We start from the raw sequence: 17,679 nt of genomic DNA, 5'->3' as shown, positions 1-17,679 counted from the left end.
AGCGTGCTGTCTCTCCACTGCAGCCCTGTCGATGTGGATGGGAGCGTGCTGTCTCTCCACTGCAGCCCTGTCGATGTGGATGGGAGCGTGCTGTCTCTCCACTGCAGCCCTGTCGATGTGGATGGGAGCGTGCTGTCTCTCCACTGCAGCCCTGTCGATGTGGATGGGAGCGTGCTGTCTCTCCACTGCAGCCCTGTCGATGTGGATGGGAGCGTGCTGTCTCTCCACTGCAGCCCTGTCGATGTGGATGGGAGCATGCTGTCTCTCCACTGCAGCCCTGTCGATGTGGATGGGAGCATGCTGTCTCTCCACTGCAGCCCTGTCGATGTGGATGGGAGCATGCTGTCTCTCCACTGCAGCCCTGTCGATGTGGATGGGAGCGTGCTGTCTCTCCACTGCAGCCCTGTCGATGTGGATGGGAGCGTGCTGTCTCTCCACTGCAGCCCTGTCGATGTGGATGGGAGCGTGCTGTCTCTCCACTGCAGCCCTGTCGATGTGGATGGGAGCGTGCTGTCTCTGCTGTCTCCTGTAGTCCAACGATCAGCTCCTTCGTTTTGTTGACGTTGAGGGAGGGGATATTTTCCTGGCACCACTCTGCCAGGGCCTCACCTCCTCCCTGTAGTCTGTCTCGTCGTTGTTGGTAATCAGGCCCACCACCGTTGCGTCGTCACAGAACATGATGATTGTGTTGGAGACGTGCATGAGCACGCAGTGAACAGGGAGTACAGGAGGGGGCTGACCCCTGTGGTGGCCAACATGTTGAGGATCAGCGTAGTGGGGGCATTGTTGCCGACCTTCACCACCTGGGGTCAGCCTGTCAGGAAGTCCAGGACCCAGTATATTGTCCCTATCATCTCTCCTTCACCATTAGTTGTTAATAGTGTGTCCCCCCCTCTCCTTCACCACTAGGTGTTTATAGTGTCCCCCCCCTCTCCTTCACCACTAGGTGTTTATAGTGTCCCCCACCCCTCTCCTTCACCACTAGATGTTAATAGTGTCTCCCCTCTAAACAACTAGTGGTGAAGGAGGGGGGACACTATTAACACCTAGTGGTGAAGGAGAGGGGGGGACACACTATTAACACCTAGTGGTGAAGGAGAGGGGGGGACACTATTAACACCTAGTGGTGAAGGAAGGAGGGACGACACTATAAACATCTAGTGGTGAAGGAGGGGGGGGGACACTATTAACACCTAGCATTGGGGCATTGAAAGACAGACAAGCAGAGAGAGAGGGGGGGGATAAACAAAGGTGGGAGTGAGAGAGGGAGGGGATAGAGAGAGAGAGAGAGAGAGAGAGAGAGAGAGAGAGAGAGAGAGAAATAAAGGTGGGAGTGAGAGAGGGAGGGGATAGAGAGAGAAGGAGGGGATAGAGAGAGAGAGAGAGAGAGAGGGGGGGGGAGGGGATAGGGAGAGAGTGAGAGAGGGAGGGGATAGGGAGAGAGTGAGAGAGGGAGGGGAGGGGATAGGGAGAGAGGGAGAGAGGGAGGGAGGGGATAGGGAGAGAGGGAGAGAGGGGGGAGGGGATAGGGAGAGAGGGAGAGAGGGGGAGGGGATAGGGAGAGAGTGAGAGAGGGAGAGGATAGGGAGAGAGGGAGAGAGGGAGGGGATAGGGAGAGAGTGAGAGAGGGAGGGGATAGGGAGAGAGTGAGAGAGGGAGGGGATAGAGAGAGAGGGAGAGAGGGGGAGGGGATAGGGAGAGAGTGAGAGAGGGGGGATAGGGAGAGGGAGGGGATAGGGAGAGAGTGAGAGAGGGAGGGGATAGGGAGAGAGGGAGAGAGGGGGGGGATAGGGAGAGGGAGGGGATAGAGAGAGAAGGAGGGGATAGAGAGAGAGAGAGAGAGAGAGGGGGGATAGGGAGAGAGGGAGAGAGGGAGGGGATAGAGAGAGAGTGAGAGAGGGAGGGGATAGGGAGAGAGTGAGAGTGAGAGAGGGAGGGGATAGGGAGAGAGAGAGAGAGGGAGGGGATAGAGAGAGAGGGAGAGAGGGGGAGGGGATAGGGAGAGAGTGAGAGAGGGGGGGATAGGGAGAGGGAGGGGATAGGGAGAGAGTGAGAGAGGGAGGGGATAGGGAGAGAGGGAGAGAGGGAGGGGATAGGGAGAGAGTGAGAGAGGGAGGGGATAGGGAGAGAGTGAGAGAGGGAGGGGATAGAGAGAGAGGGAGAGAGGGGGGAGGGGATAGGGAGAGAGTGAGAGAGGGGGGGGGATAGGGAGAGGGAGGGGATAGGGAGAGAGTGAGAGAGGGAGGGGATAGGGAGAGAGGGAGAGAGGGGGGATAGGGAGAGGGAGGGGATAGAGAGAGAGAGAGAGAGAGAGAGAGAGAGAGAGGGGGATAGGGAGAGAGGGAGAGAGGGAGGGGATAGAGAGAGAGTGAGAGAGGGAGGGGATAGGGAGAGAGTGAGAGTGAGAGAGGGAGGGGATAGGGAGAGAGTGAGAGAGGGAGGGGATAGAGAGAGAGTGAGAGAGGGAGGGGATAGAGAGAGGGGGAAGGGATAGAGAGAGAGTGAAAGAGGGAGGGGATAGGGAGAGAGTGAGAGAGGGAGGGGATAGGGAGAGAGTGAGAGTGAGAGAGGGAGGGGATAGGGAGAGAGTGAGAGAGGGAGGGGATAGAGAGAGAGTGAGAGAGGGAGGGGATAGAGAGAGGGAGGGGATAGAGGGAGGGGATAGAGAGAGAGTGAGAGAGGGAGGGGATAGGGAGAGAGTGAGAGTGAGAGAGGGAGGGGATAGGGAGAGAGTGAGAGTGAGAGAGGGAGGGGATAGGGAGAGAGGGAGGGGATAGGGAGAGAGTGAGAGAGGGAGGGGATAGAGAGAGGGAGGGGATAGAGGGAGGGGATATTGAGAGAATGCTCACATAGAATTCCTTCTCTGGAATTGTTGTGTTGAAGTGGCAACTTCCAGGGTTCTACTGTTCTGAAGATGACATAATAGACTCCTACCCCCCATCTTACACACACACACACACACACACACACACACACACACACACACACACACACACACACACACACACACACCTTAAGCTGCACCCTCCACCCTTTCCTTCCTCTGACTGGGGGAAAGGGACAGCCAGCACCTCAAAATGTAAAGACCACACAGTCTGTTATAGTTGCACACCAAATGGTACCCTATTCCCTATATTGTGTACCACTTTCCACCAGGGCCCATAGGACACCATCTAGGGAATAGGGTGCCATATTGGACAGACAGTTGAGAGTTGTTCCTTCAGTGGAGGACAATGCATTGACAAAGATTGTAATTCAAGTTGTCAACACATCAAAATGTCATTTCTGTAGGACGTTATTATATTGTGTTGTTATTATAAGGCTTTATAAGAAGGGAAATTGGAGCGTTATCATATCTTTGTTTGTCCTTGTGCAACACGGTGTCAAAATGAAGAGATAAGAAAACATCCACGTGCGTGTGTGTGTGTGTGTGTGTGTGTGTGTGTGTGTGTGTGTGTGTGTGTGTGTGTGTGTGTGTGTGTGTGTGTGTGTGTGTGTGTGTGTGTGTGTGTGTGTGTGTGTGTGTGTGTGTGTGTGTGTGTGTGTGTGTGTGTGTAGCAAAGGCTACAGATGTAGGGTCTTAATTTGAGTCCGTTTGCTACAGCAGAAGATGTTTCAGAACAGGACATGGCTGGTGTGTCAGGTCAGAGAAAGAGGCCACCAGAGAATGACTGGTAATTATGGTGTTGAATTTGGCTGTCTGACAGACAGACAGACAGACAGACAGACAGACAGACAGACAGACAGACAGACAGACAGACAGACAGACAGACACACAGACAGACAGACAGACAGACACACAGACAGACAGACAGACAGACAGACACACAGACAGACACACAGACACACAGACAGACACACAGACACACAGACACACAGACAGACAGACACACAGACACACAGACAGACAGACACACAGACAGACAGACAGACACACACACAGACAGACAGACAGACAGACAGACAGACAGACAGACAGACAGACAGACACACAGACAGACAGACACACAGACAGACAGACAGACAGACAGACAGACACACAGACACACAGACACACAGACAGACAGACAGACAGACAGACACACAGACACACAGACACACAGACACACAGACAGACAGACAGGAGTGGGAGGGCGCACAACATCAGTTATCAAACACCAGAAGCAAACTGAACCAAAGCCACTGAGCTATTCAACACTGACATTGGTTCTGATCCAATACTCCTTATGCTGAACTATTCAACGTTGATATTGGTTCTGTTCCAATACTCAGTAAACAATTAGCCTTCTTCCTCTTCCTGCCTTGAGTACATTAAATACTGGGCAAGTGATGAATAGGAAGGAAGAGAAACATTTCCCAAGGTAAAGCATGGAGACAAGGTCAACGCACGTTGTAGATATGGGCTGCCTGTCCCCTGGCCCCGGGCCCTGCTACACCTGGATGTGATTCTGGCTGTGTTTGGGAGAGAAACAGCCTCCTCTTCAACCTCAGGAGGCCGAAGAAATTCGGCTTGTCACCAAAAGCACTCACAAACTTCTACAGATGCACAATCGAGAGCATCCTGGCGGGCTGTATCACCGCCTGGTACGGCAACTGCTCCGCCCACAACCGTAAAGCTCTCCAGAGGGTAGTGAGGTCTGCACAACGCATCACCGGGGCAAACTACCTGCCCTCCAGGACACCTACAGCACCCGATGTTACAGGAAGGCCATAAAGATCATCAAGGACAACACCCACCCGAGCCACTGCCTGTTCACCCCGCTATCATCCAGAAGGCGAGGTCAGTACAGGTGCATCAAAGCTGGGACCGAGAGACTGAAAAACAGCTTCTATCTCAAGGCCATCAGACTGTTGAACAGCCACCACTAACATTGAGTGGCTGCTGCCAACACACTGACTCCAGCCACTTCAAAATGGGAATTGATGGGAAAGGATGTAAAATATATCACTAGCCACTTTAAACAATGCTACCTAATATAATGTTTACATACCCTACATTATTCATCTCATATGTATACGTATATACTGTACTCTATCATCTACTGCATGCTTATGTAATACATGCATCACTAGCCACTTTAACTATGCCACTTTGTTTACATACTCATCTCATATGTATATACTGTACTCGATACCATCTACTGTATCTTGCCTATGCTGCTCTGTACCATCACTCATTCATATCTTTATGTACATATTCTTTATCCTCTTACACTGTGTATAAGAAATTAGTTTTGGAATTGTTAGATAGATTACTTGTTGGTTATTACTGCATTGTCGGAACTGGAAGCACAAGCATTTCGCTACACTCGCATTAACATCTGCTAACCATGTGTATGTGACAAATAAAATTTGATTTGATTTGATTTGATCTTGCTCATTCGCATTCATGATCATTAGCATTCATGATCATTAGCATTCATGATCATTAGCATTCATGATCATTAGCATTTAAAAAATAGGAGAACCTCAAACAAAAGTATAACGTATGTTTCTTTCTTTTCTTTCTTTTGCATAGGCAAGTGTCTCAATATCTTCACAGTGTCCAGGTTGTATGGTGAGTGCAAACTCAGCTGTTTGTGTCCCCAACTTGTTTCTTTTAGGATTTGAAGTGTCCCTAAACTGGGTAAGCGGAGGGAGGGGAGAACGCGCTACTACACCGACTGTTGTCATTGGCTGATCCAGCCAGGAGGTAGTGGTGTTTTCTGGGAAAGTGCAGGAGCAGAGGGAGGGAGGGGAGGGAGAGAGAGGGGAGGGAGGGAGGGACAGAGAGAGGGAGAGAGACAGAGACAGAGACACACAGAGAGGGAGAGAGAGACACAGAGAGAGAGACACACAGAGACACAGAGAGACACACAGAGAGAGAGACAGAGAGACAGAGAGAGAGACACACAGAAAGAGAGAGAGAGAGAGAGAGAGAGAGAGAGGGAGGGAGGGAGGGAGGGAGGGAGGGAGGGAGGGGGAGGGAGGGAGGGAGGGAGGGAGGGAGGGAGGGAGGGAGGGAGGGGAGGGAGGGAGGGAGGGAGGGAGGGAGGGGGGGAGGGAGAGAGACAGAGAGAGAGAGACAGAGAGGGAGGGAGGGAGGGTGAGAGACAGACAGAGAGAGACAGACAGAGAGAGGGAGAGACAGAGAGAGAGATGGAGACAGAGAGAGAGAGAGATAGACAGAGACAGAGAGAGAGAGAGATAGACAGAGACAGAGAGGGAGAGAGAGAGACAGACAGAGAGAGAGAGACAGAGAGAGGGAGAGACAGAGAGAGGGAGAGACAGAGAGAGGGAGAGACAGAGAGAGAGGGGGAGAGAGAGAGACAGAGAGAGAGAGACAGACAGAGAGAGAGACAAAGAGAGAGAGAGAGAGACAGAGAGAGAGGGAGACAGAGAGAGAGAGAGACAGAGAGAGAGAGAGACAGAGAGAGACAGAGAGAGAGAGACAGAGAGAGAGAGACAGAGAGAGAGAGACGGGGGAGGGAGGGAGGGAGGGAGGGAGGGAGGGAGGGAGGGAGGGAGGGAGGGGAGGGAGGGAGGGAGGGAGGGAGGGAGGGAGGGAGGGAGGGAGGGAGGGGGGAGGTAACCCTCAAAGACAGGTCAGCTCTCATGATGAGTAGAGACATGAAGAGAGAGAAAGACAGACCAGCTCTCATGATGAGTAGAGACATGAAGAGAGAGAAAGACAGACCAGCTCTCATGATGAGTAGAGAGAGACATGAAGAGAGAGAAAGACAGGCCAGCTCTCATGATGAGTCGAGACATGAAGAGAGAGAAAGACATGCCAGCTCTCATGATGAGTAGAGAGAGACATGAAGAGAGAGAAAGACAGGCCAGCTCTCATGATGAGTAGAGAGAGAGATGAAGAGAGAGAAAGACAGGTCAGCTCTCATGATGAGTAGAGAGAGAGAAAGACAGGCCAGCTCTCATGATGAGTAGAGAGAGACATGAAGAGAGAGAAAGACAGGCCAGCTCTCATGATGAGTAGAGAGAGACATGAAGAGAGAGAAAGACAGACCAGCTCTCATGATGAGTAGAGAGACATGAAGAGAGAGAAAGACAGGCCAGCTCTCATGATGAGTAGAGAGAGACATGAAGAGAGAGAAAGACAGGCCAGCTCTCATGATGAGTAGAGAGAGACATGAAGAGAGAGAAAGACAGGCCAGCTCTCATGATGAGTAGAGAGATGAAGAGAGAGAGAAAGACAGGCCAGCTCTCATGATGAGTAGAGAGAGACATGAAGAGAGAGAAAGACAGGCCAGCTCTCATGATGAGTAGAGAGAGACATGAAGAGAGAGAAAGACAGGCCAGCTCTCATGATGAGTAGAGAGATGAAGAGAGAGAAAGACAGGCCAGCTCTCATGATGAGTTGAGAGAGATGAAGATGCAATAAAAAGAGAGAAGAGGAGAACAGAAAGAGAGTAGGAGAACAGAAAGAGAGGAGGAGAACGGAAAGAGAGATGAGGAGAACAGAAAGAGAGATGAGGAGAACGGAAAGAGAGAAGAGGAGAACAGAAAGAGAGATGAGGAGAACAGAAAGAGAGGAGGAGAACAGAAAGAGAGATGAGGAGAACAGAAAGAGAGATGAGGAGAACAGAAAGAGAGATGAGGAGAACAGAAAGAGAGATGAGGAGAACAGAAAGAGAGATGAGGAGAACAGAAAGAGAGATGAGGAGAACAGAAAGAGAGATGAGGAGAACAGAAAGAGAGAAGAGGAGAACAGAAAGAGAGAAGAGGAGAACAGAAAGAGAGATGAGGAGAACCATAAACAGGAGGAGCAGAAAGAGGAGGAGTACCAGAGGATGATGGATGAGGAGAATAGACGACGAGAACAGATGGAGAGACAAGTACAGAGGGAGAATGAACTGTTCAGGTGTTTTGGAAGCTTTTTGTTGACAAAAAGTAATGTTTTTCTGTTGCTCATCCACTCTGGGATTATTGATATGCTTAATATTTGCCAGTGACAAGTTCCAAAAGAGTGATCAATATTAATATCAATAGCCACCGTGCTTCTACACCTGCATTGCTTGCTGTTTGGGGTTTTAGGCTGGGATTCTGTACAGCACTTTGAGACATCAGCTGATGTACGAAGGGCTTTATAAATACATTTGATTTGATTTGATCTCAGCCATTATTTGAGTTCCAGACCTGGGTCCAATAACCATTTGTTTTCTTTCAAACCAATTTGAGCACTTGATCGACTCTGCCTATAAATGCCAGTGCCAGATCTAATTTAAAAAATACACGTTTTTTGGGGGTGAAATTAAATGAGATCATTTCATTAAGTGGGTTTTTATATATACAAATGGAAGGTCCACACACAGCTTGATACTATTGTAAATGGTATGAACACAACCATAACGTTTTAGGTCATGAAACTCAGCACACAAACATCAGAATAGTAATAGAATAGTAGATCTGTCAAATATAAACACCGGTATAAAAAGCAGAACAGTCAGTTATATAATAAGAAGAAGAAGAAGAAGAAGAAGAATAATAAGAATAATAATAATAATAATGATAATAATAATGATAATGATAACGATAATGATGCTAATAATAATGATAATAATGATAATAAAAATGATGATAATAATAATAATAATGACGATAATAATAATGATAATGAAACCAATGATAATGATAATAATGATGATGATGATAATGATAATGATAATAATGATAATAATAATGATAATATTAATGATGATGATAATAGTAATAATAATGATAATAATAATAATAATGATAATAATAATAATAATAACAATAATAATAATAATAATGACAATAATAATAACAATAATAATAATAATAATGATAATGATGGTGATGATAATAATAATGATAACAATGATAATGATAATAATGATGATGATGATGATGATAATAATAATGATAATGATAATGATGATAATAATAATGATAATAATGATAATGATAATAATAATGATGATAATAATAACAATAATGATAATGATAATAATGATAATATTAATGATGATGATAATAATAATAATAATAATGATAATAATAATAATGATAATGATAATAAAGATAATAAAGAGAATAATAATAATGATAATAATAATAATAATGATAATAATAATAATGATGATGATAATAATGATAATAATAATACCGATCATGATAATAATAGTGATAATGATGATAATAATAATGATAATGATGAAAATAATAATAATAATAATAATGATAATAATAATGATGATACTAATAATAATGATAATAATAATAATAATAATAATGATAATGATAATAATAACAATGATAATGATAATAATGATGATGATGATGATGATAATAATAATGATAATGATGATAATAATAATGATAATAATAATAATAATAATGATAATAATGATGATAATAATAATAATAATAATAATGATATTGATTAATTTAAGGATCATCAATGATGTTTTTAACAACAGGCCGTGTGAAGATACCGTGGGTTTCTTTCTACTGTTGCGGATTGCAGTCGTTGTGGTCACCTGGGACGGGTTAGCGGGTGCTGTCCCGCGGGTGGTCCCCATCCTGCTGCTGGTCCAGGGCTCCATCTTCCTTCCCCTCCGCGGCCTCAGGATTCACAGTGTCGTTGTTGCTGAGGCAGACGTTGTGCAGCGCAGCAGGCCACCGCCTCAGGGACAAAAGTAGGGCTTCACCTCCAGGGCGCCAGCGGGTTTTCATTATCCACCACATTCCTCTGCCTCGGAATGCTGTGCAATGTAGGTGTCCTCCACTGGCTGCCTGTGGACTCTGCCTGTGGACTCTGCCTGTGGACTCTGCCTGGGGACTCTGCCTGGGGACTCTGCCTGTGGACTCTGCCTGTGGACTCTGCCTGGGGACTCTGCCTGGGGACTCTGCCCGGGGACTCTGCCCGGGGACTCTGCCCGGGGACTCTGCCCGGGGACTCTGCCCGGGGACTCTGCCCGGGGACTCTGCCCGGGGACTCTGCCCGTGGACTCTGCCCGTGGACTCTGCCCGGGGACTCTGCCCGGGGACTCTGCCCGGGGACTCTGCCCGGGGACTCTGCCTGAAGCCATCGGTGGCACCAACAACCTGTTGAAATGCAGGGGCCCATGTCATTCTGGTGAATCTGACCCTGACCACTGACCCTGTAGATGACATCGTGCACTGAGGAAAAGGTGAGGGAGGAGGAAGAGGTGAGGGAGGAGGAGGAGGTCAGGGAGGAGGAAGAGGTGAGGGAGGAGGAGGAGGTCAGAGAGGAGGAAGAGGTGAGGGAGGAGGAAGAGGTCAGGGAGGAGAAAGAGGTCAGGGAGGAGGAAGAGGTCAGGGAGGAGGAAGAGGTCAGGGAGGAGGAAGAGGTGAGGGAGGTGAGGGAGGAGGAAGAGGTGAGGGAGGAGGAAGAGGTCAGGGGAGGAGGAAGAGGTCAGGGAGGAGGAAGAGGTGAGGGATGAGGAAGAGGTCAGTGAGGAGGAAGAGGTGAGGGAGAAGGGAGGAGGAAGAGGTCAGGGAGGAGGAAGAGGTCAGGGAGGAGGAAGAGGTGAGGGAGGAGGAAGAGGTGAGGGAGGAGGAAGAGGTGAGGGAGGAGGAAGAGGTGAGGGAGGAGGAAGAGGTGAGGGAGGAGGAAGAGGTCAGGGAGGAGGAAGAGGTGAGGGAGGAGGAAGAGGTCAGGGAGGAGGAAGAGGTGAGGGAGGAGGAAGAGGTCAGGGAGGAGGAAGAGGTGATGGAGGAGGAAGAGGTGGAAGAGGTGAGGGAGGAGGAAGAGGTCGGGGAGGAGGAAGAGGTCAGGGAGGAGGAAGAGGTGAGGGAGGAGGAAGAGGTGAGGGAGGAGGAAGAGATAAGGGAGGAAACAGAGGTGAGGGATGAGGAAAAGGTGAGGGAGGAGGAAGAGGTGAGGGAGGAGGAAGAGATAAGGGAGGAAACAGAGGTGAGGGATGAGGAAAAGGTGAGGGAGGAGGAAGAGGTGAGGGAGGAAACAGAGGTGAGGGAGGAGGAAGAGGTGAGGGAGGAAACAGAGGTGAGGGAGGAGGAAGGGGTGATGGAGGAGAGGGAGGAGAGGGAGGAGAGGGAGGAGAGGGAGGAGGAAGAGGTGAGGGAGCAGGAAGAGGTGAGGGAGGAGGAAGAGGTGAGGGAGGAGGAAGAGGTGAGGGAGGTGAGGGAGGAGGAAGAGGTGAGGGAGGAGGAAGAGGTGAGGGAGGCGAGGGAGGAGAAAGAGGTGAGGGAGGATGAAGAGGTGAGGGAGGAGGAAGAGGTGAGGGAGGAGGAGGAAGAGGTGAGGGAGGAGGAGGTGAGGGAGGAGGAAGAGGTGAGGGAGGTGAGGGAGGAGGAAGAGGTGAGGGAGGAGGAGGTGAGGGAGGAGGAAGAGATCTGCTGTGACTGAGTCTTATGAGGTTTCAGAGAAACTGTAGATGATACATGTGATCTGCATAACATCATGAGACAAAAACCAATAGCAATTGTACACGCCGCCTCCTCCCTGACCTCCTCCTCCCTGACCTCCTCCTCCTCCTCCCTGACCTCCTCCTCCTCCTCCCTGACCTCCTCCTCCTCCTCCCTGACCTCCTCCTCCTCCCTGACCTCCTCCTCCTCCTCCTCCCTGACCTCCTCCTCCCTGACCACCTCCTCCTCCTCCCTGACCTTCTCCTCCTCCTCCTCCCTGACCTCCTCCTCCTCCCCTGACCTCCTCCTCCCTGACCTCCTCCTCCTCCCTGACCTCCTCCTCCCTGACCTCCTCCTCCTCCTCCCTGACCTCCTCCGCCTCCTCTCTGACCTCCTCCTCCTCCCTGACCTCCTCCTCCTCCTCCCTGCAGACAGACACACACAAATAAGTGAGCAAGTCAGTCATCTGCAGTAACAGCATCGAGTCTTACCTCGTTGTTGATCGATATCCATTGAATTGTGTCCATTTTCTGTTGTAGAAAGAATTTTAAAAAGGGAGAAAGTGTCAAACACATGAAAAGATAGACGGTCATAAAACAATGTCAATATGACCTCCTGAGTGGCAGAGCGGTCTGAGGCACTGCATCGCAGTTCTTGAGGTGTCACTACAGACCCGGGTTTGATCCCAGACTGTGTCACAACCGGCTGTGACCAGAAGTCCCATAAGGCGGCGCACAATTGGCCCAACATCATTTGACCGTCGCCTCTCCCGAGCCCGTTGGGGATGAGACAAGATCAAAATCACGAAACTGGTGAGAAAAATGGAGGTGAAAATTACAATAAAGAAACATGTGTCTGTTGATAAAGGGTCTTCTTTTCCCCTCTTGTCTCCTCTCCTTCCTCTTGTCTCCTCCCCTCTCCTGTCTCCTCTACTCTCCCCTTCCTCTTGTCTCCTCCCCCTTCCTCTTGTCTCCTCTCCTCTCCTTCCTCTCGTCTCCTCCCCTCTCCTGTCTCCTCTACTCTCCCCTTTCTCTTGTCTCCTACCCCCTTCCTCTTGTCTCCTCTCCTCTCCTTCCTCTTGTCTCCTCCACTCTCCTGTCTCCTCTCCTCTCCCCTTCTTCTTGTCTCCTCCCCCCTTCCTCTTGTCTCCTTTCCTCTCCTTCCTCTTGTCTCCTCCCCTCTCCTGTCTCCTCTTCTCTCCTTCCTCTTGTCTCCTCTCCTCTCCTTCCTCTTGTCTCCTCCCCTCTCCTGTCTCCTCTCTTCTCTCCTTCCTCTTGTCTCCTCCCCTCTCCTGTCTCCTCTCTTCTCCCCTTCCTCTTGTCTCCTCCCCTCTTCCTCTTGTCTCCTCCCACTTCCTCTGGTCTCCTTCCCTCTCCTGTCTCCTCCCTCTTGTCTCCTCCCCTCTCCTGTCTCCTCTCTTGTCCCCTTCCTCTTGTTTCCTCCCCTCTCCCCTTCTTCTTGCTTCCTCCCCTCTCCCCTTCCTCTTGTCTCCTCCCCCTTCCTCTTGTCTCCTCCCCTCTTCCTCTTGTCTCCTCTCTTCTCTCCTTCCTCTTGTCTTCTCCACTCTCCTGTCTCCTCTCTTCTCCCCTTCCTCTTGTCTCCTCCCCCCTTCCTCTTGTCTCCTCCCCACTCCTGTCTCCTCCCTCTTGTCTCCTCCCCTCTCCTGTCTCCTTTCTTGTCCCCTTCTTCTTGTCTCCTCCCCCCTTCCTCTTGTCTCCTCCCCTCTCCTGTCTCCTCTCTTCTCCCCTTCCTCTTGTCTCCTCCCCTCTCCTTCTCCTCTCCTTCCTCTTGTCTCCTCCCCTCTCCTCTTGACTCCTCCCCTCTCCCCTTCCTCTCCTCGTCCCCTTTTCTCTTTTCCTCTTGTCTCCTCCCCTATCCTCCTCTGCGTCCATTTCCATCCCATAGTGGACGCCTTACTGTATCCCGGGGAAACAGTTGCCAGGTGACCTTTTGACAGACGCTAGTAACACTTTCCCGGTTGCTTTCCAGGAAGCAGGTACAGCCGGGTCGGCCAACGGACAGGAAGTTGAGAGGAGACCCAAGGGCTGTACTTCCTGTTTCACAAAAACAATAACAGAGAGAAGAGACACCCACGCAGAGTACACACACACACGCAGAGTACACACACGCAGAGTACACACACGCAGAGTACACACACACATACAGAGAGTACACACTCACACAGACAGAGTACACCTACACACACAAAGAGTACACACACATACAGAGAGTACACACTCACACAGACAGAGTACACACTCACACAGACAGAGTACACACACATACAGAGAGTACACACTCACACAGACAGAGTACACACTCACACAGACAGAGTACACACACATACAGAGAGTACACACTCACACAGACAGAGTACACCTACACACACAAAGAGTACACACTCACACAGAGAGTACACACTCACACAGACAGAGTACACTCACACAGACAGAGTACACACACATACAGAGAGTACACACTCACACAGACAGAGTACACCTACACACACAAAGAGTACACACACATACAGAGAGTACACACTCACACAGACAGAGTACACACTCACACAGACAGAGTACACACACATACAGAGAGTACACACTCACACAGACAGAGTACACCTACACACACAAAGAGTACACACACATACAGAGAGTACACACTCACACAGACAGAGTACACACTGTGTGTTTTGACAAAAGAGGGTAGGTGATTTGATAGTGGGACGGCATTATAGGAAAAGTTGCTCAACTAGCGTCTGGGTCAACCTCTAACTTCCTTCACACTGGACACAGAGAAATAAAAAATGGCTTCCACGAGGTCATGTGACTCTGGAGGAAGTAGATCATTGGTCAAATCCCAAAGTATCCCTTTAACATGGAAACTGGATTTTTAGCCAGAAAGTGTTGCCGACTTGAAGTAGAAAGTGAATCATTCAAATGAATGTATGTTTGTCTTTACCTGTGTTGTGGTTGTTTTGTTTATTTACCTTAGAGGAATGTACCACTGTACTTTATTAATTTACCTTAGAGGAATGTACCACTGTACTTTATTAATTTACCTCAGAGGAATGTACCACTGTACTTTATTAATTTACCTTAGAGGAATGTACCACTGTACTTTATTAATTTACCTTAGAGGAATGTACCACTGTACTTTATTAATTTACCTCAGAGGAATGTACCACTGTACTTTATTAATTTACCTCAGAGGAATGTACCACTGTACTTTATTAATTCACCTTAGAGGAATGTACCACTGTACTTTATTCATTCACCTCAGAGGAATGTACCACTGTACTTTATTAATTCACCTTAGTGGAATGTACCACTGTACTTTATTAATTCACCTTAGAGGAATGTACCACTTTATTAATTCACCTTAGAGGAATGTACCACTTTATTAATTCACCTTAGAGGAATGTACCACTTTATTAATTCACCTTAGAGGAATGTACCACTGTACTTTATTAATTCACCTTAGAGGAATGTACCACTGTACTTTATTAATTCACCTTAGAGGAATGTACCACTGTACTTTATTAATTCACCTTAGAGGAATGTACCACTGTACTTTATTAATTCACCTTAGAGGAATGTACCACGTTATTAATTCACCTTAGAGGAATGTACCACTGTACTTTATTAATTCACCTTAGAGGAATGTACCACTTTATTAATTCACCTTAGAGGAATGTACCACTGTACTTTTTTAATTTACCTTAGAGGAATGTACCACCGTACTTTATTAATTCACCTTAGAGGAATGTACCACTGTACTTTATTAATTCACCTTAGAGGAATGTACCACTTTATTAATACACCTTAGAGGAATGTACCACTGTACTTTATTAATTCACCTTAGAGGAATGTACCACTTTATTAATTCACCTTAGAGGAATGTACCACTTTACTTTATTAATTCACCTCAGAGGAATGTACCACTGTACTTTATTCATTCACCTTAGAGGAATGTACCACTGTACTTTATTAATTCACCTCAGAGGAATGTACCACTGTACTTTATTCATTCACCTTAGAGGAATGTACCATGCTCTGGATAAGAGGGATCTGCTAAATTACTCAAATGTCTTTTACATTTTTTATGCTGCTTTCTAATGCAGTGTCACATCGCATTGGTCTACCATTCTACTGTCACACTGTGAAGCCTTCTGGAGCGAGAGAGAGAGAGAGAGAGAGAGAGATAGAGAGAGGGGGAGAGAGAGAGGGGGAGAGAGGGAGAGAGAGAGGGAGAGATCTTGTCTTGTTACACACATTTTATCTGGGATTGGAAGACCTGCTGCATGTCACTCAGTGTGGCTGCCATGTACCTCTCTCTCTCTCACACACACACACACACACACACACACAAACTGAAGAAAGAAAGGAATGATGTGCTGATCCCTCTAGGTTGAACTCTTACCTCCCTCTAGTTTGACCTCTCACCTCCCTCCAAGTTGGTCTCTCACCTCCCTCCAGGTTGACCTCTTGCCTCCATCCAGGTTGACCGCTCACCTCCCTCCAGGTTAAACTCTCACCTCCCTCCAGGTTGAACTCTCACCTCCCTCCAGGTTGAACTCTCACCTCCCTCCAGGTTAAACTCTCACCTCCTTCCAGGTTAAACTCTCACCTCCATCCAGGTTGAACTCTCACCTCCCTCGAGGTTGAACTCTCACCTCCCTCGAGGTTGAACTCTCACCTCCCTCTCGGTTAAACTCTCACCTCCATCCAGGTTGAACTCTCACCTCCCTCGAGGTTGAACTCTCACCTCCCTCGAGGTTGAACTCCCACCTCCCTCGAGGTTGAACTCTCACCTCCCTCGAGGTTGAACTCTCACCTCCCTCGAGGTTGAACTCTCACCTCCCTCCAAGTTGAACTCTCACCTCCCTCCAAGTTGAACTCTCACCTCCCTCCAAGTTGAACTTTCACCTCCCTCCAAGTTGAACTCTCACCTCCCTCGAGGTTAAACTCTCACCTCCCTCCGGGTTGAACTCTCACCTCCCTCCAGGTTGAACTCTCACCTCCCTCTAGGTTTCACTCACCGTCCTCTCTCTCTCAGAGTCTGTCTGTCTGAGACAGAGAGAGACCGAGACCGAGAGACCGAGATAGAGACAGAGGCAGAGAGAGACAGAGAGAGACAATGAGAGAGAGAGAGAGAGAGAGGGAAAGAGAGAGAGAGACAATTAGAGAGAGAGAGAGAATGAGAGAGATACAATGAGAGAGAGAGAGAGAGACAATGAGAGAGAGAGAGAATGAGAGTGAGAGAGAGACAATGAGAGAGAGAGAGGGAGAGAGAGACAATGAGAGAGACAATGAGAGAGACAGAGAGAGAGAGAGAGAGAGAGAGAGAGAGAAGAGAATGAGGGAAAGAGAGAGAGAGAGAGAAGAGAATGAGGGAAAGAGAGAGAGACAATGAGAGAGAGACAGTAAGCGAGAGAGCGAAGAGAATGAGGGAAAGAGAGTGAGCGAAAACAAAAAGAATGATAGCTTGGAAGACCGGATGTACAAATGTCAAGGGCACAATATATTCAGAGAAGGAAAAGAAAACGGACACACATCACAGGAGGCTGCGGAGGGGACATAGTAATGACTGGAACGGAAATGGAAACCATGTGTTCGATACCACTCCATTTATTCCACTCCAGCCATTACTATGAGCCTGTTCTCTCCACCGGCCACCTGTGATACACATACTAGGACAACCTTTCTGCTTGACTCCCTCTATTTGCTGTCTGAGCCAGATCTATATGGTGTTCAACAGCAGGGTGATAACCCAGTGTGTGTGTTAAACAAACAGTACAGCAGTACTAGGATCTCTTGATCAGTCGCACGATGATCTCTACTTCTACTGTGTTGTGTTCCTCAGAGGGACTGCTGATTGGTCACATGGATCTCATGGCCCCTGCTGATTGGTCACACGGATCTCATGGCCCCTGCTGATTGGTCACACAGATCTCATGGTCCCTGCTGATTGGTCACACGGATCTCATGGCCTCTAGTAGTGTGCACAGTGTTGTTTCCGTCAGACTGTCTGACCACCACTGTGACTGACCACCACTGTGACTGACCACCACTGTGACTGACCAATGACCATTGAGAATACAGATGGTGTGACTTTACACTGCTGTTCACAGTATACAACTTTATGTACCAGTAATGTGTAATGTACATGCAAACTCTATGTATGTATGTGTGTGTGTATGTAGCTTAATAAAATATTAATGTCTATGTACTTTGGATTGTACTACATATGAAGGGCTATATGTCAATGTGTTATTGTGCTCCAACAATGCTTTAATTACCCCTGTGGGGACTCAGAAACTCATCC

The 17,679-nt window shown here is 48.3% G+C and overlaps 1 protein-coding gene and 1 pseudogene across 1 annotated transcript; one reads left to right on the top strand and one right to left on the bottom strand.

Annotated features, from left to right (window-relative positions):
* Positions 1-9,255: 9,255 nt before the first annotated feature.
* Positions 9,256-12,325, bottom strand: LOC135509908 (uncharacterized). The gene is made up of 2 exons (XM_064930736.1): positions 11,844-12,325; positions 9,256-10,068 (listed from the first exon to the last, which is right to left on the bottom strand). Exons 1-2 carry the CDS (start codon positions 11,943-11,945, stop codon positions 9,511-9,513), a joined length of 660 nt encoding a protein of 219 aa, XP_064786808.1. The 5' UTR covers positions 11,946-12,325; the 3' UTR covers positions 9,256-9,510.
* On the top strand, positions 10,669-11,349 carry LOC135511206 (uncharacterized; annotated as a pseudogene).
* Positions 12,326-17,679: the final 5,354 nt, after the last annotated feature.

This window comes from Oncorhynchus masou, chromosome 23 (genome assembly GCF_036934945.1).
Source record: "Oncorhynchus masou masou isolate Uvic2021 chromosome 23, UVic_Omas_1.1, whole genome shotgun sequence".
NCBI lineage: Eukaryota > Metazoa > Chordata > Actinopteri > Salmoniformes > Salmonidae > Oncorhynchus > Oncorhynchus masou.
Note: the sequence above shows the minus strand (reverse complement) of the source record. Positions and strands in the feature narration are given on the sequence as shown.

Excerpts from the sequence above, each read along its gene's own strand:
- LOC135509908 (XM_064930736.1), bottom strand. The coding sequence starts at position 11,945 with ATGACCGTCTATCTTTTCATGTGTTTGACACTTTCTCCCTTTTTAAAA. Across the intron at positions 10,069-11,843 it reads GGATATCGATCAACAACGAG|GTTGTTGGTGCCACCGATGG; the intron begins GTAAGACTCGAT and ends GCATTTCAACAG.